Source organism: Micromys minutus (assembly GCF_963924665.1).
Source record: "Micromys minutus genome assembly, chromosome: 1".
In the NCBI taxonomy this organism is placed as follows: Eukaryota; Metazoa; Chordata; class Mammalia; order Rodentia; family Muridae; genus Micromys; species Micromys minutus.
In genome coordinates, this window is record NC_137969.1 from 140780700 (window position 1) to 140807149 (window position 26450).

Consider the following 26450-nt stretch of genomic DNA (forward strand, 5'->3'; position numbering starts at 1 on the left):
TGCAAAACACAAAAAGCTCCTAACCCAAAATGTCCAGGAAATCCAGGACACAACGAGAAGACCGAACCTAAGGATAATAGGAATAGAAGAGGGAGAAGAGTATCAACTAAGAGGCACAGTAAATATCTTCAACAAAATCATAGAAGAAAACTTCCCTACCCTCAAGAATGAGATGACCACAAGCATAAAAGAAGCCTTCAGAACTCCAAATAGGTTGGACCAGAAAAGAAATACCTCCCGACACATAATAGTAAAAACATCAAGTGCCCAAAGCAAAGAAAGAATACTAAAAGCAGTAAGGGAAAAAGGTCAGGTAACATAAAAAGGCAGGCCAATCAGAATCACACCCGATTTCTCAACAGAGACTATGAAAGCTAGAAGAGCCTGGACAGACATCATGCACAACCTAAGAGAGCACAAGTGCCATCCCAAGCTGCTATACCAAGCAAAACTATCAATCACCATAGATGGAGAGATGAAGATATTTCAAGACAAATCAAAATTTACACAATATCTGACCACAAACCCAGCACTACAATGAATTATAGGTGGAAAACCCAATAAAATGAGGGAAAATACAGCCTAGTAAAAACAAGAAAACTCCTAAACAAGAAAACTAAAAGAAGAAAAAGACACAGACACAACTCAACCCACAAAAGGAATAATGGCAGGAAACAGAAACAACTATTCCTTGATATCTATTAACATAAATTGACTCAACTCCCCAATAAAGAGACATAGGCTATCAGACTGGATACATAAACAAAATCCAGCCTTTTGCTGCATACAGGAAACTCATCTCAGAGACAAAGACAGACACTATCTCAGGGTAAAAGGGTGGGAAAAAAACTTCCAAGCAAACAGCTCCAAGAAGCAAGCTGGAGTGGCTATTCTAATATCGAATAAAGTAAATTTCCAACTAAAAGTTATCAAAAAAGATAAGGAAGGACACTTTTTACTCATTACCAGGGAAATCTGTTAGGAGGAACTCTCAATTCTTAACATATATGCTCCAAATAAAAAAGCACCCACATTCATAAAAGAAACCCTACTAAAGCTCAAAAAATACATTTCACCCCACACAATAATAGTGGGAGACTTTAATACCCCACTCTCACCAATGGACAGATCATGAAACAGAAACTGAACAAGGACACTGCAAAACTAGCAGAGTCTTTGAACCAAGTAGAATTAATAGATATATACAGAACATATCATCCTAAAGTAAAAGAATACACCTTATTCTCAGCACCCTATGGCACCTTCTTGAAAATTGACCACATAATTGGACACAGAACGAGCCTCAATCGATATAAGAAGATTGAAATACTCCCATGCATCCACTCAGATCACCATAGTCTACGGCTGGTCTTTAACAACAACAAAGACAACAAAAAGCCTACGTACATATGGAAACTAAACAACGCTCTGTTAAACGATAGCAGGGTCAAAGAAGAAATAAAGAAATTAAGGATTTTCTATAATTCAACGAAATCGAAAACACAGCACACCCAAACCTGTGGGATGCAATGAAAGCAGTACTGAGAGGAAAACTCATAGCACTAAGTGCTTCCAAAAAGAAACTGGAGAGAGCTTACATCAGCAACTTGACAGCACAGCTAAAAGCCCTAGAACAAAAGAAAGCAGATATACCAAAGAAGAGTAGACGGCAAGAAATAATCAAAATTAGGGCAGAAATAGACCAAATAGAAACAAAAAGAACCATTGAAAAAATCAACAAAACCAAGAGTTTGTTCTTTGAGAAAATGAACAAGATTGATAAACCCCTAGCCAGACTAAGTAGAGGGCAAAGAGAGAGTATACAAATTAACAAAATAAGAAAGGAAAGTGGAGACATAACAACTGAAACTGAGGAAATTCAAGAAATCCACAGATCCTACTACAAAAACTTATACTCCACAAAATTGGAAAATCTGGAGGAAATGGACGAATTCCTAAACAGAAAGAAGATCCTAAAGTTAAACCAGGACCAAGTAAACCATCTAAATAACCCTATAACACCTAAGGAAATAGAAGAAGTCATCAAAAGACTCCCAACCAAAAAAAGCCCAGGTCCAGACGGGTTCAGTGCAGAATTTTATCAGACATTTATTGGGGATATAACACCAATACTCTCCAAACAATTCCAAAAGGTAGAATCAGATGGAATACTACCTAACTCGTTTTTTGAGGCTACAATAACCCTCGTACCTAAACCACACAAAGACCCTACAAAGAAAGAGAACTTTAGACCAATCTCACTTATGAACATTGACACAAAAACACTAAACAAAATCCATGCAAACTGAATCCAAGAACACATCAAAACGATCATTCATCATGACCAAGTAGGCTTCACCCCTGGGATGCAGGGATGGTTTCATGTAAGGAAATCCATCAACGTAATCCATCATATAAACAAATTCAAAGAACAAAATCACATGGTCATCTCACTAGATGCTGAGAAAGCATTTCACAAAATTCAACACCCCTTCATGTTAAAAGTCCTGGAAAGAACAGGAATCCAAGGTGCATACTTTAACATAATAAAAGCAATATACAGCAAACCAACAGCCAACATCAAACTTAACGGTGGGAAACTTGAATAAATCCCACTAAAATCAGGGACTCGACAAGGTTGCCCACTCTCCCCCTACCTATTCAACATAGTACTGGAAGTCCTGGCTGGAGCAATTAAACAGCAAAAGGAGATCAAGGGGATACAAATTGGAAAGGAAGAGATAAAAACATCACTCTTTGCCGATGACATGATAGTGTACCTAAGTGACCCCAAAAATTCCACCAGAGAACTCTGATAAACAAGTTCAGCAAAGTGGCTGGATACAAAATAAAGTCAAAGAAATCAGTAGCCTTCCTATACTCAAAGGACAAACATGTGGAGAAAGAAATTAGGTAAAAGGTACCCTTCACAATTGTCACAAAAACTATGAAATACCTTGGTGTGACTCTAATTAAGCAAGTGAAGGACCTGTATGACAATTAACTTCAAACCTCTAATGAAGGAAATTGAAGAGAATCTCAGAAAATGGAAAGATCTCCCATGCTCATGGATTGGAAAGATCAACATTTTAAAACTGGCCATCCTACCAAAAGCAATCTACAGATTCAATGCAATCCCCATCAAAATTCAACACAGTTCTTTATGGAATTGGAAAGATCAATGTGCAATTTCATATGGAACTACAAAAGACCTAGAATAGTGAAATCCATCCTCAACAACAAGAAAACATTTTCGGGAATCACTATCCCTGACCTCAAGCTATATTACAAGGCAATTGTGCTGAAAACTGCATGGTACTGGTACAGAAATAGGCATGTGGATCAATGGAATACAATAGAAGATCCAGAAATGAGCCCTCATGTATATGGTCACCTGATTTTTGACAAAGGTGCCGTAAATATTCAATGGAAAAAGGACAGCCTATTCAACAAATAGTGCTGGTCCAATGGCACTCAACATGCAAAAGAATGAAAATAGACCCTTTCTTATCTCCTTGTACAAAGCTCAAGTGTAAGTGGATCAAAGATCTCCACATTAAACCAGATACACTGAAAATATTAGATGAGAAAGTAGGGAAAACTTTAGAACATATAGGCACAGGAGAAAATTTTCTGAACAAAACACCAATGGCTCAAGCTCTAAGGTCAAAGATTAACAAATGGGACTCAATGAGATTGCAAAGTTTCTGTAAGGCTAAGGACATTGTCAAGAAAACAAAACGGCATCCAACATAATGGGAAAAGATTTTTACCAACTCCACATCAGATAGAGGCCTAATATCTAAGGTATACAAAGAACTGAAAAAGCTAGACACCAGAGAATCAAATAACCCCTTTAAAAACATGGGGTACAGAGCTAAACAAAATGTTCTCAGTTGAGGTTTATTGAATGGCTGAGAAATATCTGAGGATGTGCTAGACATCCTTAGCCATCAGGGAAATGCAAATCAAAACATCCCTGATATTCTACCTCATACCAGTCAATTGCCCAGATCCAAAACTCAGATGACATCAGATCCTGGCAAGGTTGCAGAGAAAGAGGAACCCTTCTCCACTGTTGGTGGGGTTGCAAACTAATACTACCACTCTGGAAATCAATCTGGGGATACCTTAGAAAATTGAACATCATAGTACCTGAAGACCCAGCTATTCCACTTCTGGGCATATACCTCAGAGATACCTTAGTACACAACAAAGATATATGCACCACAATGTTCATAGCAGCTCTATTTATAACAGCCAGAAGCTGGAAAGAACCCAGATGTCCTTCAGAAGATGAATAGATACAAAAATTGTGGTACATTTACACAATGGAATACTACTCAGCCACCAGAAACAATGACTTAACCAAATTCTTAAGAAAATGGCTGCATCTAGAGAATAACATTCTGAGTGAGATAACCCAGTCACAAAAGAACAGACATAATATGCAGTCACTGATAATGGGATGCTAACCACTGAGGCTCGCACTGCCCCAAAAACAACTCACAGACTGTATGAAGTCCAAGAGATAAAGAAAACAAAACAAAACAAAACAAAACAAAAAAAATCTTTATACAACAAGAAAACTTTGACTATTTCCATGTTACATTTTGTTTTACATGTACTTTATGGTCATTGTAACTATTAAGTTTTCAATGCATACTATCAAACCTTTAAAAAAATCAAGTGCTGACTAACAAATATATTCATACAGTTTTATGTAAAAATTATTTTAAAATCTTAAAAAAAAGTACTGACAAAAATGTATTGTATAATTTTATGCAAAAATGCTTAAAATCTGTACATTTATCTTTGTTTTGTAAAATAAAGTTGTAAAAATTATTAATACAAAAAAGAACATAATATAGTAACTGGGCACTTTTTGTTTCAATAAGAATAAAAGTCAAACCCAGATCAGCAAACAAATCTGAAGTGCTTGTTTCCCAACACTATAACACAGAAAATGGATAGGATTCCTAGTGTCAGATTTCCCTTAGCAACTGCTGATAACTCCTTAGAAATAGTATTCTTCAACAAGTAGTTTTTAAATAGTAAGTATAAAAACAATTTTTCGACAGCCTTTATCTCCTTAAGACTTGAAAAATATTCCGAGAATTTTGTGGTGTCTTGATTTGTTTTGAGATAGTTGGGTGGACTTGGGTTTGGTCCTGAAGTCACTATGTAGCCAAAGTTGTCCTTGAACTCTGGCTCTTCTTCCTTCATTTTTCACCTGCAGGAATTGCAAGCACACGTGGCCAATCACAGGGCAAGCGTTTTTGGGATTCCATGTCAGCATTTCATTTTGAGACACTCTCACTATGTACCCCAGATGACCCTAAAAAGATTTTTAAGTATGCCTGAATTATTTTTCCTCATATAGCTCTAGATTCCAGGCTGAATGTGTAATAAATCAGATATGTATAAATATGTTTGCCAATTGGTGATAACAAAATAAAACATGGAAATAAAATAAAATAAATAAAATATGGAAATGTGACTATTCCCTATATGATTTTTAAAAAGACATGATTTAAAACTTCAGAACTCTACTTAAAGAAATACCCTTTCCCGTTCCGGCCCGAGAGGAGCAGGCTCGTGGGCCACTGACACCCAGATATTAAAAGTTTTTGGAACCCGGGAGGTCGCGGACTGCTCTTCCACGGCCATCATCATGCCACAGAATGAATATATTTAATTGCACCGCAAACGATATGGATATCGTTTGGACTACCATGAGAAAAAGAGAAAGAAAGAAGGTCGGGAGGCCCATGAACGCTCAAAGAAAGCAAAAAAAAAAAAAAAAAAAAAAAAAAAAAGATTGGCCTGAAAGCTAAGCTCTACCATAAACAGCGCCATGCAGAGAAGATACAAATGAAAAAGACAATTAAGATGCATGAAAAGAGAAACACCAAGCAGCAGGATGATGAGAAGACTCCACAGGGAGCAGTCCCTGCCTATCTGCTGGACAGAGAGGGGCAGTCAAGAGCAAAAGTACTTTCCAACATGATTAAGCAGAAACGAAAAGAAAAGGCGGGAAAATGGGAGGTTCCTCTACCCAAAGTTCGTGCCCAAGGAGAAACAGAAGTATTGAAAGTTATTCGAACAGGAAAAACAAAAAAGAAGGCATAGAAGAGAATGGTTACTAAAGTCTGCTTTGTTGGTGATGGTTTTACAAGAAAACCACCTAAATATGAGAGGTTCGTTAGGCCAATGGGTCTGCGTTTCAAAAAAGCCCATGTTACACACCCTGAGGTGAAAGCTACCTTTTGTCTGCCTATTCTTGGTGTGAAAAAGAATCCATCATCCCCACTGTATACAACCCTGGGTGTGACCACCAAAGGCACAGTTACTGAAGTGAATGTGAGCGAGTTGGGCCTTGTGACACAAGGGGGCAAGGTGATTTGGGGAAAGTACGCCCAAGTTACCAACAGTCCTGAAAATGATGGGTGCATATATGCAGTCCTGCTGGTTTGACAGTGACGTCATACAAGTCATTCCACTCACTACCGAAGATTACAAAGTCAGGAAAACACTGCCGCTGTGACCTTTTTGAACTACCAAGCAGCCTTACGCCATGTGCAGTTATCAAGTATTTATTAAATTGTAAAGGAAAATAAAACACTGTCCAATTAAAAAAAAACTTCATAACTTATAGCCAGAAGCTGGAAAGAACCCAGATGTCCTACAACAGAGGAATGGATAAAGCAAGTGTGGGACATTTAAACAATGGAGTGCTACTCACCCATTGAAAACAACGACTTCATGAAATTTATAGGCAAATGGATGGAACTAGAAACTCTTATCCTGAGTGAGGTAACCCAGTCACAAAAGAACACACATGATAGGCACTCACTGATAAGCAGATACTAGCCCCAGAAAGCTCTGAATACCCAAGAAACAATTTCACAGACATTATGAAGCTCAAAGAGAAAGAAAGCCATAATGGGGATGCCCGAGTCCTTAGAAGGAAAAAAAAATAAGAAGTGCTTGTAAGTCTGTGTGGCAGCACACATGCAGAATTCAGAAGACATGCTATGGAGTCTATTTTCTCTTCATGGTTTTACACATATTCTAGGGATGGGACTATGCTTGCCACCATTGTTTAGCCAGTGCTTCAACCCATTGTACCCTCTGGATAACCCTAAGATGATTGTTTTAAACTCATCCACTGTGTGTTCAATTCTGGAGAAGGTACAGTGAGGTGTAGAGAAGAAAGTATATTCTTTTGTTTTAGGATGGAATATCCTGTACATGTCTGTTAATTCCAGTTGTTTCATAACCTCTGCTAGTTTTGCTGTGTCTCTGTTCAGTTTCTGCCTTATAATCTGTCCATTGATGAGAGAGGCAGTGTTGAAGTCTCCCACTATTATTGTGTGTGCTATAATGTAGGCTTTGAACTTTAGTAGGATTTCTTTTATGAATATGGGTGCCCTTGTATTTGGAGCAGAGATGTTCAAGATTGAGACTTCATCTCGATAGATTTTTTCCTGTGCTGGGTAAAAAGCACAGCCTTAGCAGATGAAGACCGGAAGCAATTAAATTAATAAAAGACTGAAGTGAATTCAAAGAGAAAAAACGTGAGAGCGAAAACATGAGGGCAGGGCAGAGAGGGAGAGAGGGAGAGAGGGAGGGAGGGAGGGAGGGAGAGAGAGAGAGAGAGAGAGAGAGAGAGAGAGAGAGAGAGAGAGACAGACAGACAGACAGACAGAGACAGAGAGAGACACAGAGAGACACAGAGAGAGACACAGAGAGAGAGAGAAAGAGAGACAGAGAGACAGAGAGACAGAGAGAGAGAGAGAGAGAGAGAGAGAGAGAGAGAGAGAGACAGAGAGACAGAGAGACAGAGAGAGAGAGAGAGAGAGAGAGAGAGAGAGAGAGAGAGAGAGAGAGAGAGAGAGAGAGAGAGAGAAAGAGGGAGGGAGATTGAGAGGAAGAGAGATCGAGATCCACTTATCTCAGCGTGCAGCTTCAGAACAGCAGTAAGTCACTTGGCTTGCACCTGCAACATTGCCTGAGACTCTGATTTCTGGCCAATCTAATACTCCTATTCTTAAGATCCCCAAAATGGCTAAGAATGGTCATCAGAAATTTTTTGAATTTCATTCAACTCTTTGTGTTTTCAGGCTTTCACTGATACATTTATTCATGTCTCTATTAAGATGCTTAGACAGATTCAAGACTGCCATTTGGAAATCCCAGTCTTGTAATTCAGTTAACTGTTTCCTCATGGCATATTATGATGAGTTTGCTGACTTTAGAGAAGTTCCCTTGGTTTTAGTGTTTGTAATTTTTTCTGCTGCACTCTGAACATCTGGTATTATTAAGTTTGTGTAGTTTCTTTTTATAAATATCTGGTCTGTTCTTATTTTTGGTGAGTGGGATCTCAGGTATTGAGTTTCTGGTATCCCAATAGGCCTAGTTGTAGGTCAGATGAGGCATGTTTGATTTTTCTCTTGGAGTTACTTGTGTTTTAGGGTTCATAGTCTAAACTCAAATTCTAGTTGAATCTTTGCTTTATGACAAAGCAGTCCAAGATGGAGTAGGTGGCATACATTGTAAGCAATTGCTGAAATTACCAGTGCATGGTTACCCGATATTGCTGATGAGACATAAATCTTAACCAGATCTAGTAGAGGGGTCTCAGGAAGACTTTGGCTAAGATAAATTTATTTGAACAATTAGACCTTTTATACCTTTATCAGAAACAGTATATGAAGTTGATTGCTAGTTTTATTACAGTAGTAATTTTAGGACACAATGACATTTGCAAGATATACAGGATACATGAGATTAACGTTCAAGCACATGTGTGTCCTGTGATGTTTGTATGTTTCATTGACCTCTAAGAAATACAGAGAAATACAGGAGGCCTGAATTCTTCACTGGCTGAATGAATACCTCAGCTTCTCAGGAACTGGACTGGTACGTAAACCCAGGAGCCCTGGACTGACATGTAAACCTATGGAGCGTGACTCTCAAGGCAGCCAAAACAGGCCAACTCCATGATGTGTATGAAATCAGTTCTTCTTTAAAATCTTTAAAATAATGTGTGTGTGTGTGTGTGTGTGTGTGTGTGTGTGTGTGTGTGTGTGTGTGTGCATTTGTGTGAATGTATGTTTGGATTTTCTGTGGTATTCCATGATCTCCTTACTGCATGTCATTCCAGGGATTGATCTCATGTGATTAGGGATTGGGAATATGCCTTTTCACCTGTCTATTCTGCTTTTAAAGATAATTTTCATAGTTATTTATTAATATATACTATATAATATGATATAATATAATACAGTAATTATTGATTTAGTAAGTACATAATAGATATAATTGTTATATAGTTGCAAACATTTTATTTGATAATTATACTTTATGGATTAATGATCATTATCTCTCCCATTCTCTATGCTTGCGGTTCCATATATGTTATGTCAGTGTAGGTTAGTGTGACTTTAGCAGAGAGTTGTGGTGGTGTGTGAAGTAATGCATCTGAGTGCAGAAGACATGGGGCATTCAGTGTCTCACCTGACCTCTCATACTCTATCTTGTTCACTTGACAAAGGACCCATCACTGCACCTGAACATTGCCACTCCTCCCAGGCTACCTAAAGCCTAAGTTATTGCTCACCTGTCTTCACCGTCCCCCGGAGCTTATGGTGTAGTCATTTCTGATCATGATTCATTTTTACACTTATGATGCAATTTTATCCCAGTTCTCATTCTGGAAGAGCAAGTACTCATAACCACTTGGCCATCTTGGAGCCATAATTACAATTTCAAAACATCCATTTCTCATAGAAATATTGAAGTTACAGCACAAATATAAAGACCATAGGTAAAGTATATTCTGTTTTGTAAAAACGGGACACACCACACATGTAAATGCATCCTGCAATTGTTGGGGAACAACTTATTTAGAGTTTTTATTCTGTGTTATCAAAACATGAATTGAAATCTTGAATTTGATGCCAAAGGCTAATTATGAAAAAATGAATGAATGCCATTAATCTGTGAAGGATTAAATAGAAATAAATTCCTTTCATGAGAACAAACCTTGTCTTTAATCATTAATTTTACTTTATGTGTCTGTGGGCTTCATTTGAGTGTGTCTCTGCAGTACCATGAGAGGCCAGGCGAGGTTGGAAGATCCTATGAGATTTGAGTTCCTGCTGGTCCTGAATCGTCACCATATGGGTGGTGGGAATGGACTATGTGATCTCTAGAGCAGGGACTAACTAGTAACTGCTGAGCCATCTCTCCATACCCCAAGTCGAATCATGGTAGGTCCTTTAAGAAAGAGCTCATTTAGAGGCTTACTGCACTACATGAGACTCTGCAACAGTATTGGTCTCCTAAAGACAAATGTAGGGTGACAAGTTTCACACAGCCCCAATCCTGAACACTTTACCTAGCAATTCATCCTGTAAGGTGTGCTCTAAATAAAGTTCAAGCTTGTTCAATACTTGAAAAACCATATAAAAATCAGTGTAGGCTTCTTACTAATGGTGTATTTACAGACAACTTGAGTCACCTTTGGATCATAATTGGTGGTGGTGGTGGTTGTGTACGTGTATTTAAACCCTGTGTATATTTACATGCTTGTGTTTATGAATTTGTGAATAGGCCATACCTATGCCATGGCACACATATCAGATATCAAAGCATAACCTCTACTGTTATGTTTTCATTCCACATTCTATGAGGCACACTGTTTCTTGCTGAAAACCAGGCTAGTTGGCCTGAGAACTTCAGGGAATTCTCCAGGGTCTGACTTTTATCTCTTGATTTTCTTATACAGTGTTATAGATGCTACTATATATGAATTTCATATAAGTTCCTCCAAAATCAAGGAGGAATACTTGACTGAGAAATGATTAGACCACAGAGCCAACTCTTCAGCCATAACATTCTTTGGTTTAACTTTCATGCCGTAGGAATGGATTTGTAAAATTTCTACGTGTATTCATGTTGACTATGTTAATTTTAGTTTATTTCTCTTTCAATTTTATTTTTGGCTGAAATACTACTAATTCCAAAAGAACTATGAATTTTCTGGGAGGAACATACCCTTTTGACTTGATAAGCAATTATTGAAAACATATCGTGTGGCAGGATGAAGAATCACCCTAACATCATTGCCTTCTATTACTGTGCTCCACTGGGAGAAGTCCATGTGTCTGTCTTTTTCATTTCAGCTACTCCCCCTTCTTCTTATTTCTAGATTTAGTAACCTTATGACAACAAAATAGGCAACACTTAGTGAGGATGAAGACCACAGTCACCACACAGGCCAGCAGGAACCCAAGCACATCCAGAGAGTGGTACTGGATCCAGCTGAGGTCATGTGCTGCCACACGCAGATGCTTGGCTCCTTTGTGGCGCATGACATACTCGATCCAGAAGACTGCTCTGTCGAGGGGCTTCTCTGGCTGATCATGGTGAATTCTTGATAACCTCATGGCATTCTCCTTATAGCTAAAGACACCAACATGAAAAACAATTAATTCCTTAGTGCAATAGCCAGTGGTTGTTTCAGGGAAAGCATTGGGAGCCTCTGTAACTTCAGTTGTAGAACACTCAGTGCTGGTTGAATTTGACAGAGACATGGTTGAAAGTCTGTATGTAGGGTGGCATTTTCTGAAAAATTCTTTCCAAATGAGAAATTCTAAACAATTTGAGTAATCAAATCTTTCAGTAGATGATATGTTTGTGAGGTATTCTAAGCTCTGCAAGTGAAGTGGTTCAATGTCATGGGAAGATTATTATTTTTTTAAAGACTTTATTTTATATATGCAGGTACACTGCTGTTGTCTTCAGACACACTAGAAGTGGGCTCCAGATCTCACTACAGATGGTTGACAGCCATCATGTGGTTGCTGGAAATTGAACTCAGAACCTCTAGAAGAGCAGTCAGTGCTCTTAACAGCTTAGCCATCTTGATGACCTTTAGAAGCATCTGTGTCAACCTTATTTAAATTACCATCAAAATTAGTACTGATGGTTAAAAATAGGAAACTGAAGAGAAATGGATGGAATGAAGCCATTTGATAACTTGCCTAAATTTCTCAAGGGTCTGAATTCAACACATAGAGACACGAGCTCAATGACCAAGAAGCAGAGGAAAAGGCCTTCACCACCCATACCTTTTTCTTGCTTATCAGTTCAAATTGGGTGTTTGAGTGCCTTTGAGACATTTACATGACTCACATAGCATGTGTGGAGGTTAGAAGAAAGTTTGTAGTTGTCTATTCTCTGATTTTAGAATGTACAACCAGATTGACCACAAGGTATCAGGCTGATCAGTGATATTAGGGAGTGGGTTTAGTATTAACCTAAGCAAATGCTGTAGTGCAATTTAATACAGCCAGTAAAAAACAAGCACAGACTTGCCGAATATATTGAAAACAGAATTACTCCAGTGTTTAGCTTCTTAACATTTAGGAATCATTTTAAAAATATGTGAGTAACGAACCTTAATGTCCAAGGATGATAAAGTTCTAGCCATGACAGATAAGTAGAAAAACTGAATGAGATGCCCATTGTTGGATGATAGATGAGGACAACGTGGCATGCATGAAAACATTGTTGAATATTTGTGCAACCATTATAAAAAATGAAATCCTTTTTTTACAACCTCAAGGACTTGTACTAAACCACATAAACTATGCCTTGAAGGGAAACACTGCACCTTCTCACTATCATGGGGATACTTGCATAGAAGTAAAGGGCAGACTACTGATAACTGGTGTCTAGGAAAAAGAGTGAGTGTGTATAGAGAGGTCAGCTAATATATGCATACTGCCACTGGGTAGTAGGATCATTCAGCATAAAAAGTAAGTGATGAATTACAAGTTATATATCTTATTGTAATTAGAGGGCATTGGAAGGGGGAGACTTAGCATTGATTAAAAATGGCATTATAAATGTTCAAGGAACTGGAAATTGTAAGAACTCATATTTGCAATCACATATAATATATCTATATATACATTTATGCACATAATTATTCTACTTTAGGAAATAAGTGAAGATTATTTAAACAAAAAATAAGAGTTTTAGAACTTCTGAGTCATTGAATTTAAATATTTTATATATATTTTAGCTTCATTCTCCTGTTTCTTGATTTGATCCTATTTGTGGAAATTGTGGCCTATAATTTAGCAAGAGAAGGAAATTCCCAGCATCAAATTATACTAAACTAACTTCTCATGCATTATGTCATGGAGACAGTTAGTAGTCTCAATTGACACCTAAATCTCTTTCCACAATGGTTAAAAAGTTTTGCATTTACCGTGGTTGTTTTTACCATCGGATGAAACATCAGAGGAAAGCTAGTATCACCTTTGAGAGAAACTACGTTGACTAGTAGTGATTTTCCAAAAGCACAGTACTCACGAAGGGTTGTCAGTGACTGTCTTCAGTGCAGTGAGTAAGTCGGTACTAGACATCGTGTGAAAATCCAGTCTAAGAGCTGCTCCTTTGGTCTTTAAGTGAACAATGTTGTCATATTGGTCTCCAAACAAAGGAATGCCAACCACAGGAATCCCATGGTAGATTGCCTCATAGATGCCATTGGTGCCACCATGAGTTATAAAAGCTCTGGTTTTGGGATGACCTAGCATGAGAGGAAATGAAGGGAATGCATTAAGTGGAAGTCTGAGAAAGAAAAGAAGGAGCAGAGGATAAAGAGAAGATTAGGTAAATTGTTTCTTATTAAACATTTCCATAACTAAATAACTTCACTATTCCTATGGAGTTTTAGGGGAAGGATTCCTTCAAGTCCTTGTAGCTTTACATGATGGCCACATAGAGGAGGTAGGGTGTAGGAGTAGAATGACTTTGTAAAATACATAAAGGAAGTCAGAGCTCCTTCTACTTGGTGCAAACAGCATGTGCAAACTCAGGCTGTGGTTCAGGAGAATATGTTCTCCCGATGAAACAGTGAATTCCCTGCCCCTGATGGATTCTGTGAAGCATTAGGGCTTGTGTACTCATGGTACAGGAATCAGACTGAACATACTTCATTACATGTGTTACCATTTCTCTATGTGGTGTTTGAGGTTAGCCTTGTAAATCAAGTGTCAGTTATTGAAAATGCCATTTTACTTGGCATTTGATATTACCCTACAGTAGGGGAAAAGGTAGATGTAAAGGTATAGAATTATGAGGCAGAGAAGAACATAAAAAAGTGATTTGTATATGTATCTGAAACATAATTACAGCAGAAATCAAAATGTTTTTTCCATCTTTAATGTTAACAAAATAATCATTCAGAACTTTACTCAATTTTGGTAGGACTATATCACATTTGTCATAAATGCATTAGTGCTGACATTTATCGTTCTGACTGGTCCTTCCTCATGTCACTGTTTTGTCCTGAGACTTACCTAGAAGGTCATTCTGGGGGATCCATTTGTATAGACGAGTGTTGGAGCCCAAGGTTTCTGGCTTCTTGCCTTCAAATCTCCAAAGAACCTGTTAAGATAAACCTAGCCTTTTATTCCCATGGAGAAATGTCAAGTTATTCAAGATAGAATTCAGAAGATATTAAAAACAATGGAAATGATTTTCCCAGAAAGGGGACCAAACCCACAGGCCCTTTGCCACCTGGAACAGCAGAGATCCAGTGATACATGTCTGATGAGTTTGAGCTGTGAGTAACCAAAGCACAGAGAGGGCTAGGCAAAGCTTGTCACAAACGTGTCCCTCTGGCCCGGAGTAGGGCCCAGTCCCTTGCCAGTGACTCGGTGTTTGCCCAGAAAGCCCATGGGAGCAGATCAAACCCACATGCCCACAGTAAGGCACAGGCCTTTGCCAGTGGGATCCAAGGTCTGCCGGTACAGAAAGTGTTTTAAAACCTGCATGGTACTGGTACAGAGATAGACAGGTAGACCACAGAATAGAAGATCCAGAAATGAACTCTCACACATATGGTCCCTTGAATTATGACAAATGAGCCGAAAACATTTATTGGAAAAAGTTCAGCCTCTTCAAGAAATGGTGTTGGCTCATCTGGCACTCAGCATGCAGAAGAATGAAAATAGACCTTTTCTTATCTCCTTGTACAAAGTTCAAATGCAAGTGGATCAAAGATCTCCATATCAAACCAGGTACATTGAATCTATTAGAAGCAAAGTAGGGAAAACCTTAGAACACATAGGCATGGGGAAATTTTCCTGAACAGAACACCAATGGCTTTGTGCTCTAAGACCAAGGATCTAGAAATGGAACTTAATGAGATTGAAAAATTTCATTAAGGTTAAGAACACTGTCAAGAAAACAAAACAGCAGCCAACAAATTGGGAAAGAATCTTTACGAATCTCACATCTGATAGAAGTCTAATATCCAATGTATACAAACAACACAAGAAGTTAGATGCCAGAGAATCAATTCTATTATAAAATTGGGTACAGAGCTCAACAAAGAATTCTCAATTGAGAAATACGAATGGCCGAGAAGCATCTAAGGAAGTGCTGGGCATTCCTAGTCATCAGGGAAATGCAAATCAAAACAACCCTGAGATTCCACCACACACCATTTAGAATGGCTAAGATTAAAAAAATCAGGTGACAGCAGATTTTGGCGAGGATGTGGAGAAAGACATACACTCTTCCACTGTTAGTGGGCTTGTAAGTTTGTACAACCACTCTGGTAATCAGTCTGGCAGTTCCTCAGAAAATTGGACACAGTACTACCTGAGAACCCAGTTATACCACTCCTGGGCATATATGTAAAAGAACCTACAACAGCTAACAAGGACACATGTTCCACCATATTTATAGCACCATTATTCATAATAACCAGAAGCTGAAAAGAACCCAGATGTCCTTCAACAGAGTAATGTAAATAGAAATTATGGTACATTTACACAATGAAGTAGTTCCACTCTGATATTAAAAACAAGACTTCATGAAATTCCTTGGCAAAACTAGAGACTTTCATCTTGAGTGAGGTAACCCAGTCAAAAAAGGACACACAAGGTATGCACTCACTGATAAGTGGATACTATCCCAAAAAGCTCTGAATACCCAAGAAACAATTCACAGAACTTAAGAAGCTCAAAGAGAAGGAAGGTTAAAAGGTGGATGCCCAAGTCCTTCTTAGATGAGAGAACAAAACACTCACGGGAGGAAATAAAGGGACAAATAGAGAAGTAGGGATTTGAGAAAAGATCGCCCAGAGACTGCCTCACCTGGGGATCCATCCCATATGCAACCACTAAACCCAAGTACTATTGCTGATGCCAAGTAGTGAGTGCTTACTGGCAAGAACCTGATATGGATGCCTCCTCAGAGGCTCTGCCAGACCCACACTGATACAGAGGAGGATGCTTGCAGCTAACCATCAGACTGAACATGAGAACTACAGTGAAGGAGCTAGAGAAAGGACTGAAGAAGCTGAAAGGGTCTGCAACCCCATGGGAAAAACAAAACTATTAACTAACCAAAATCACCACAGCTCCCAGGGACTAAAACATCAACCCAGAGCACACACGGAGAGACTCATGGCTCCAGGTGCATATGCAGCAGATAATATCATTTTCTTGTATCAATGAGGGGAGAGGACTTTGATCCAGTGAAGGCTTGTTTTTCTAGTGAAGGGGAATGCCAAAGTGCTAAGGTGGGAGAGGAAGGTTGGGAGAGAGAGTACCTTTGTGGAGGCAATGGGAGGGGGAGGGGAGATGTGATTGGCAGAAAGAAGATAATACCTGAAATATAAATAAAGAGAATATCTAATAAAAAATTAAACAAAGAAAATTGTAATGCAAACTGAAAACAGAAAAAAAAAAAAAAAAGCTGAAAGGGACTGTAACCTCATAGGAAGAACAACAGTATCAATTAACTGGCTACTCAGAGCTCTTAGGGACTAAACTAGCAACCAAAGATGGGCTGTTCCATGGCTCCAGATATATATGTAGCAGAGGACAGCCTCGTCTGGTATCAGTGTGAGGGTGGTGCTTGGTCCTGTGGAGGCTTGTTGCTCCAGAGAAGGAAAACACTAGAGGGCTGAGGGAGGAGTGGGTAGGTGGGAGGAGGAGCATCTTCCTTCAAACTAAGGGGAAAGAAATAGGGTAGGGAGGTTTGTGGAGGGGAGACCAGGAAGGGGGATAGTATTTGAGATGTAAACAAATATTTAGTAAAACAAAACAATCTACAAATGAACATAAACCCATGATACAACTTCATTTAAAAAATTTCCATGTTTTTCTTTTTTTCTCTTTTGCTTCTTTTAAAAGAGATTTTTAATGTACTATGCTCTTATTATGCCTCCCTCCAGATCCTCTGTAAATGCTGCTTTACTTCCCTCTTTTTCCATTCAAATCTACATCCTTTCTCTCTCTATCTATTTACTTAGAAATAACAGGTATCTATAATAATAATAATAATAATAATAATAATAATAATAATGATAACCGCTATAAGATGAAAGAATAACCAACAAGCTAGAATGGCACGATTCTAATTTTAATATAAGGAATTAATTTTATTCCTATGTAAGTTAGGGAATGTGTGTGTTTGTGTTTGTGTGTGTATGTGTATGTACATATGCATGGGAAATGTGTATTGGTACCAGATTATGATGCCAGTAGAGTCCTTGGAGTCAATGACCTGAACCTATAGGCAAGATTGAGACGCTAGACACAGGAGCTCAGTCCTAAGTTCAGGTCTTGTAGGTGAGGAACACATGCTCTAAAAGATGTGGCTACCTGTTTGGTCAAACAATTTTGAGAGCTTGTTTATTATTTCTGTGGCAGTGCACTTACTGGTTACAATTGAACAGTGGTCTGAATACACTGTAGTGTGTAGAGACTTCTCAGTTATCTTCGAAAAAAAAGAAAGAAAAGAAAAGAGAGAAAAAAAGAAAAACCAAAGAAAGTGACAAAGCAGATATTTTTTATCTGCCTATAATACCTTCCTAATAAAAAATTCACAACAGACTGAGAAAGGATCTTTATGAATCTCATATCAGATGGAAGTCTAATATACAATATATACAAAGAACTGAAGAAGTTAGACTCTAGAGAATCAAACAATCCTATACACGTTCCATCATGTTCATAACAGCATTATTTATAATAGCCAGAAGCAGAAAATAACCTAGATCATTCAGTAGAGGAATGGATACAGAAAATTTGGTATATTCACACAATGGAGTACTACTCAGCTATTAAAAACAATGACTTTACAAAATTCCTAGGCAAACTGATGGAACTAGAGGATTTAACCCTGAGTGAGCTAATGCAGTCACAAAAGAACACACATGATATGCAGTCACCGATAATTGGACACTAGCCCTAAAAAGCTCTGAATACCCAAGAAACAACTCTCAGACAAAATGAAACTCAAAAAGAAAGAAGGCCAAATGTGGAAGCCTCAGACCTACTTAGAAAAGAAAAGAAAGAAAAAGAAACAGGAGAAAAAATTGCATATTCATCATACATTATTATATAACAAGTTTTGTGAGCTATAATAACATTTTATAAAATAAATAAATTAATAAATAAAACTTGAAAAAAGGAATTACAAACACTTGTTCTTTTTTAACTGAGCCAATGTTAGAAAAAAATTTATTAATCAAAACACATCATCTACTATTTGATATTTGTCCTCATGTTTCTGTGTCTTAAATGACATCAGAGATGAGCTAGACCTATCAGGAAACTCCGGTTCACATGGTAGGCACCTGCAAGCAGATCTGATGAGCATATGACGACCACAGTAGAGGTATCTCTGAACTTTTGTAACTCACCTTCTGTGGAATCTGGGCAAGGCCAGCTGCAATCACATTGGCCCTTTCTTCTGTTAGGCTACCCACCATGGACCCCAGGGAAAACACCACCACACCATGTTCTCCAGATGACTGGACAAAGTCTTCTATTTCCTGTTAATGAAATATCAGATTATTACAGAGACCAGCAGAACCAAACATCCTGCATAAAATCTGATACCAACATTCATGGGAAGAAACTGAGAAATCTCAGAAATGATCTGAATAGTGTCACATTCATATATAAGATGAATATTTGTAACCAGCTGCACACAGGTTACAGTTCTCCTAGTCATGCAAATAGCCCTGGGTTACTTTCATCTTGAAATACAAGCTTTTTAAAAATTAAATCCAAAGTACTCCTTCTCCCTCCTTGTTCCTTTGGCTACCAAACATCTGCTTTGTCTTTCTATCATTTCAACTAGTGTACATAGTTTACATGATATTTTCTTATTTCGTTTCTTGTTTGCTAGGTCAGTTCATTTAGTGCACTCTGATTAAGGTCATGCCATGCATCTCTGTATCCTAGGTTTTAAAGGTTTGGATATTTCTTTGTATTTGTACATACACATACACTATATATGTATGTATATATTTACATATTTGCAAATATGTAATGTGTAGAGATGTATGTAGATGTACTTAACTAAATATGTAAACATGTAAATATATACATATATAAGTATGCATACAGTTACATATATTTATATATTAACGTTTCTACTGATAACTAGATTGCTTTTTCTTTCTTATTTACTGTTGTAATACTCGGTGAAAACAGCATAATTAAATCAACCTGTAAAATAAAGTATACTTTTAAAAATTTATGTTTATTTTTTAAAATTATTTTTTCTAGAAATGTTTGCTCACAGTTTTAGAGGCTTAATGTACTAACTTATGATTAATTTGCATGATGGCGGGCAGGCAGGTTCCTGGGATCAAAGCCCATAGCTCAACCTTATCCATCTGCTGCAGATGGAGAGAAAGAACCAGGCATGTCTTAGGCTTTGAAACCTTAAAGTCCATCTCCAATGACACATTTTCTCCAACAAAGCCACACCCCCTATTCCTTCTTAAGTAGTTCAACAACTGGAACCAAGCATTCAACTTGAGCCTATGGGACCCTTCTCATGCTAGCCACCTTGAGTAAGAGTGGTGTTCTGATCATCCTTGCGTTACTGTGTCATTGAGATCCTTTATTAAGTTCCTTTACATGCAAACTTAGGAATGGAATTCATGGACCTTAAATCTACTCTTAATTTTCTTAGGAAGGGTCTATTCTCATGCACTTAATAAGTTTATGAAATTGTTTTCATTTTTCTTGGAGTATGACTAAATCAAGGTAAAAAAGTATATTCACCCAGTTAAAAATTATCAATTTTTCATCTTGGGAATGCATTACTATTCCCTTATAGCTGTTCCTTAATACTCAACGAATTTCGAAGTTTAGATTTTTTTTTCATGCCTGATGTTCTTTGTCAAATATACATTGTTTGAACTGCACAGAGGCATGAAAATATCTAATAATATGAAACAGCTGGTTTAGAGGAACAACAATTTCACCACAAAGGAGAAAAAGAATCAACCCTTATTGACCAGGACTGGAAACTTGTTTCTGTAACTTTGATCTACTCTCCATTATTCCTAATTACCATGTGTAGACTTTCCCTCTGCCCTACTGACATCAGCCTCAGCATACCTTCATGCCCTCACTCAGTAACTTCCTCCTCCCACTCTTGTAGACACTGTCATTCCCTTGCTATAAAGACAGAGCCTCCTGTCAACACTGCTGGTCTGTACAGAACTTAGGGTTTTTTCCTTTCCTGTTGGAGTTCTCAGGAACTGTGTTCATGTCAATTATATTTTAAAACATTCCTGTCATATTGTGTGTAACATTATCTGAGGTTGCTGTCATTGCAGAGCTAAAGTAGTATTCCCCAGAGACATCTCTTACTAGAGTACAAAAATCTTTCACTTTGCATCATAAAGTGTTAAGAAGTGTTAAAATCACATCCCATTTCTCTGTACCTGCAGGGTGCACATAGAACTCATTTATAGACATTACCTAAGAACAGGTTTTAGAGACCCTCGAGATACTGTGCTTTCTTAAATAAGAAAAGCTATGTGCTGTATCTTGCCCTGCATCTTTACTGTTCTTTTACTGCCAGGCAACTTGTCCGTTCCTCACTGTAAGGTTTACACAGTTCTGTTTCTTGTTCATGGTTAAACTTTAAAGTAAAATAGTTTTTGCTTCTGGGTGAGCCTGTGCACACTCTGTTTCCCTGTGTACTCACTGTGTGCTTACCTGTGGGGTGGACCTGTCTGTTATCTGTATTTCCTCCTGGAACCAGTGAGACTTTTCTCTGTGTTGAGTAGGACTCTAACTGTCCCTGTCCTTTGATGTCCATAGAATCCAAAAGGAAATGAAGATTTTTGTGATGGAATAGATACAGGTCTTTCTACTGGACAGTCTCTTTAGCTAAATCTCTGTGACTCTCTGAGTTTGACACAAAGATGCTAAAAATTAAAATATAATCACTGATGTTGCAAATGCACGAGAAACAGAAACAAGGAAACGGGAATATGTTTACCTTAGGCAGGGGCTTGGCAGGTCTGCAGTGGAGTCCACCAACAAAAGCAAAGTTTGGTAAGACAGGATGAGGAAATTCCAAATCCCAGTAGGTCCTAATGAGCCATATGTCTGCCTTTGCCATACTCTCTGTGAGTGTTGTGGGTCTTCCTGAAGAGGAATCAGAGCAGTGAAGGTATAAGATGTGACAACATGTCAGGTAAAGGAGACTAAGCCAGGCAACCTTCTGGCAGCACCTTGGATAATAAAACCAGAGATATTTCCAAGCGTAGGGATCAATATGCTAAAATATGTATGTATGTATGGTAGTCTATGTGTGTATTTATGTGTATGTAATTTTGTGAAAAATTGGAATATATTTGTTACTCATATGTATGCTTTCAGATATATAAAGTCATTTTGTGTCACTGTGAAAATATACCACCACTGAAACTGTGTTAATTTATGATCACTAAACATCGATATGCCATTGAAATTCAATCAAATTCCATTATCTAAGAATCCTAACTCAGGGAAAGATCTTTCCTTTAACTCTAGATGTGGTTTGTACTATGTAGCGGCTGGAGCCTCGATGTGTTCTCCTGAATGAGATTTTGGTGACTTGTTTTGAGACAGTTGGATGAAGCCTACAGTGTTTCTTTAGTCACCAATGTAGGCACAGTAGACTCTGAGTGCTAGATCCTCTTCCTTCTCATCTCAACTGCAGTGGAGGAAGGTGTGTGCACCCAAGCACTTGTAAATATTTAAGGAATTTTTGTTTCAGGATTTCATTGAGCCTGGGTTTTGCCATGTAACTCTGGTTGACCAAAAAGAGAAATTTTGTTTTTGCCTGATTTCTTTAATATTTCTCTTGATTCATGACTGAATGTGTAATATTTGGTATGAATAGATGTGTTTACTGATTATATGAATATTTACCTTAAATATGGATAAAGACATGTGTGGTCATTAGGCATATATTAAAACACTGTAATATCAAATATGTCCACATTTCAAGTTTATGTATTTGTAACACAATTTCAACCCACTCCAATAAATAAAGTCATATTACCCCATATTTTGTGTTGACATATTTTCTGAGTATAAAGCAGAGACAGTATATTTACAGCTGTGCAGAAGTTTAGTAGGTTAAAGGGAAGATCTTTAACATCATAAATGTAAAAATTAATTTATATAAAAAGTCCTGCTTGGCTTGTACATAGATAGATAATAAATAGATGGATACCTACACTAGAAGTATATTTAATCATCAATGTATTTTGTAAGTTATGAAGACTTTGACTTTGTTAAAGTTTTAGAGGCTGGTGTAATGCATTAGAAAGTAAAAGTGTTTACCATGCAAGCTAAGATCTGAGTTCAATCCCTATACAAGAATAAATATCTTATTTGATCCTAAGAATCCACACAGAGGTGAAATAAAATGTTTTCAAGTTTTAATCTTACCTCCACATAAACCACACAGAGCACAAGCCCCAGCCCTGTCCCATGGCACAAGTGCATATGTGCGTACCCATAATAATATCAATGAAGGCAGTAAAGTAATAATGATAATAATGATGATGAAAGCACCAGGGGAGACAGGCATGGTGAGGTTGCCCAGCAGGTACTCAGAGCACAGAGAGTACCTGGTGGTGTTTGTAAAAAAGATTATTCTCTGGTCCACAGTAAGGGCTGGGCCTCTGTAAAAGGGAATCTGGATATGCCCTGAAAGGCTGTGCTTGCAGATTAGACACCTATGCTCTTTTTGACCTGGATCAGCAGAGAACCTGGGTCACAGGCTTCATGAGGATGCACAGTGACATGATAGTATACTTAAGTAACCCCAAAAATTCCAGCAGAGAACTTTTAAAGCTGATAAAAAACTTCAGCAAAGTGGCTGGATATAAAATTAACTCAAACAAATCAGTAGCCTTCTTCTACTCACAGGACAAAAAGGCTGAGAATGAAATTAGAGAAAAGATACCCTTCACAATAGTCACAAGCAATATAAAATACCTTGGTGTGACTCTAACTAAGCAAGTGAAGGACCTGTATGACAAGAACTTCTAATCTCTAAAGAAGGAAATTGAAGAAGATCTCAGAAAATGGAAAGATCTCCCATGCTCATGGATTGGAAGGATCAACATTGTAAAAATGGCCATCTTACCAAAAGCAATCTATAGAATCAATGCAATACCCATCAAAATTCCAACACAATTTTTAATAGAGGTGGAAAGAGCAGTTTGAAAATTCATCTGAAATAACTAGAAACCTAGAATAACCTATTCTCAATAAAAAGAAAACTGCTTCAGGAATCACAGTCCCTGGTCTCAAGCTATTTTACAAAGCAATTTGTTAAAAACTGCATGGTACTGGTACAGAGATAGGCAGGTAGATCAATGGAACAGAATAGAAGATCCAGAAATGAACTTTCAAATATGGTCACTAGAATTTTGACGAAGGAACTGCAAACAATCAATGGAAAAAGAACAGCCTCTTCAACAAATGATGTTGGCCCACCTGGCACTAAGCATATAGAAGAATGCAAATAGACCCTTTCTTATCTCCTTTTACAAAGCTCAAGTGCAAGTGGAAAGATCTCTATGTAAAATTGAGAAATATTTAATGGCTGAGAAGCAACTAAGGAAATGATTGACATTCCTAGTCATTAGGGAAATGCAAATCAAACAACCTGAAGATTCTAACTCATACCAGTCAGAATGGCTAAGATCAAAAACACAGAAGAAAGCAGATGCTGGAGAGAATGTGGAGATAGAGGAACACTCCTCTACTGTTGGTGGTGTTGTAAGCTGGTACAACCACTCTGGTAATCATTCTGGAAATTTCTCAGAAAATTAGACATAGTACTACCTGAAGAGCCAGTAATTCCACTTTTGGGTATATACCTTAAAGATGCTCCAACATACAATAAGAACATGTGTTTAACCATTTTCCTAGCAGCCTTAGGTATAAGAGTCAGAAGCTGGACATGACCCAGATGTCCTTCAGTAGATGAGTGGATACAAAAATTGTGGTATATTTTCGCAATGGAGTACTACTCAGTATTAGAAACAATGGCTTTATGAAATTCCTAGGAAAATGGATGTATCTAGGGAATATCATCCTAAGGGAGATAACTCAGTCACAAAGCAACAGACATCATATGCAGTCATTGATAATTGGATACTAGCTCCAGAAATATCTGAATATCTGAGAAACAACTCACAGACCATATGAAGCTCAAAAAAAAAAAAAAAAAAAAAAAAAAAAAAAAGATCAAAAAGTGGAAACCTTAGTTCTTTTTAGAAAAAAATACCCCAATAAGTGTATAGCATCCTCTCAGCGTGGGTTACACCTAGACCTCAAACCATTAATAACTCAAGAGCTAAGAAGATAGCCATGTTAGCACTTTTTGGTATTTAAAATTCATTCCGTTTAATCTATACACACCATGAAACCTTTGGCTATTACCATGCTATGTTTTGTTTTACATGTACTTTATACTTATTGTAACTAGTAAAATTTTAATGCATAATATTAAATCTTTAAAAACATCAAGTACTGACAAAAATTTATTATATGGTTTTATGCCAAAATGTTTTTAAAAATCTCTACATGTGTCTCTGTTTTTTAAAATAAAGTTGTTAGAAAAAAAAGGAGCATTTACTTTAAAAAACAAACACCAGGAGAAATGCCTTGTGTACATGCAATTTCTTAGAGAAATTCTTAAAGCTTTGATTTGCGGTTGTGGGCCTTTCTGAAGTGTCCTGTGCAATTCAAAACAAGGTTTTGCAACTGACAATGGCACAAGATCTTCTCTGTAATGCTTTGAGTTTGGCAGATAATTTCACGGTTTTGCACTATTTAGCTTATGAGAGATTAATCCTCTGCTGTCAATCCTGTTCTTTCAGAGCCAGCTCCAATGACAGCAAACTCAGAACACAGCCACCCCAGCTGAACAGGGCACTTACCTAATACTTCACTGTAAAGCTGGTCCCACTTCTTCTCATTAAATGTTTGGAACCAAAAGTCAAAACAAAGCACGTAGATTACGTTTTTCACCCTTTCCATGAATGTCATTCTATCGCTCAATTCTGACATAGCAACGGGCACATAGGAAGGAGGCAGTGGGAGTCCTCCACTGTGCTTTTCATAAGTGGAGCCAGGAAAGAAGCGGAGACTGTACACAAAGGGTAACTTGAGAATCTCAGCCAGCAGGTCACCACAGGGTATGAAGGGATCTGCCAGGATGACATCAAAGCTAGATGCTTGTAGCTTTGTCATGAGTTCTTTGTTAAAAACTACATCTTTGCAGAGGCTCTCAAAATAATCTGAATCTTCCCAAACTAATTCTTGCAACATTAAAAAGTATCCCCAAAATGACTGCTTTGGCAGCTCATAAATATATTTTCTGAGTGATTCCCAGAAATATTCCTCTAACTCAGATAAGGAGTATGATGTAGGATAAGTCTCAAATTCAATAGTAGATGTGTTGTCAACATTGTAAGAAAAAGAGGCTGAAGGTTTCAGAACCGTCACTTCATGACCCTTCTTCAGAAGCTCATCTAGTATTGTCTTTAAGTTGAGCCAATGGCTAAACTCCATTGGCCACACCAGCACTTTCCCACCAGTCCCAGATCCAAAGAAGCCACTCATCTGGAGTAGAAGCAGGAGCAGGGCCGCTGTCATTTTCACAGACATCTTGGTTTACTTCAGACCTGACTTCCAAAGAGTGATTGCTCAGCTCTTCCAGATATAGAAAGTGTAAGTCAGTTAAAGTGTAACTTGTATCCACCAAAGCAAATAGACATGGGATAGTCACAGCCTCTGGAGGGCAAGTGCCAAAACCTGGACCCAGATGTGGTGTGGGAAATGACTCCTGATTCTCAGTGATCTTGAGTGTGTAATGTATTTGGAGAAGAGTGGAAAGTAAAATCTCTGCCTCCCTCCCATGCCCTTTCTTTCAATGTAGCTTCTTTGATAAAGAACTCGAAGTAAAGGAATAGCTATTCAGTCACAGTTTTCTATAAAAACTGCATCTCAGTGTTTTGTCATATGAATATTGGCAACATTGACCATTTATCATACTATTTAATCATCTTAATATATGTCTCA

General features: G+C 37.8%; 1 protein-coding gene and 1 pseudogene across 2 annotated transcripts; one reads left to right on the plus strand and one right to left on the minus strand.

The window, feature by feature from the left end:
* The first annotated feature begins 5674 nt into the window (after window positions 1-5674).
* Window positions 5675-6477, plus strand: LOC308431660 (ribosome biogenesis protein NSA2 homolog; annotated as a pseudogene). The gene has a single exon. The product of its transcript is annotated as a ribosome biogenesis protein NSA2 homolog (transcript).
* A 4715-nt stretch (window positions 6478-11192) lies between these two features.
* Window positions 11193-26036, minus strand: LOC308431637 (UDP-glucuronosyltransferase 2B31-like; the record flags this gene model as incomplete). Its single annotated transcript, XM_080931177.1, has 6 exons — window positions 11193-11472; window positions 13393-13612; window positions 14385-14472; window positions 18749-18880; window positions 21358-21506; window positions 25307-26036. 6 exons carry the CDS (start codon window positions 26034-26036, stop codon window positions 11193-11195), a joined length of 1599 nt encoding a protein of 532 aa, XP_080787303.1.
* Between the last annotated feature and the right edge of the window lie 414 nt (window positions 26037-26450).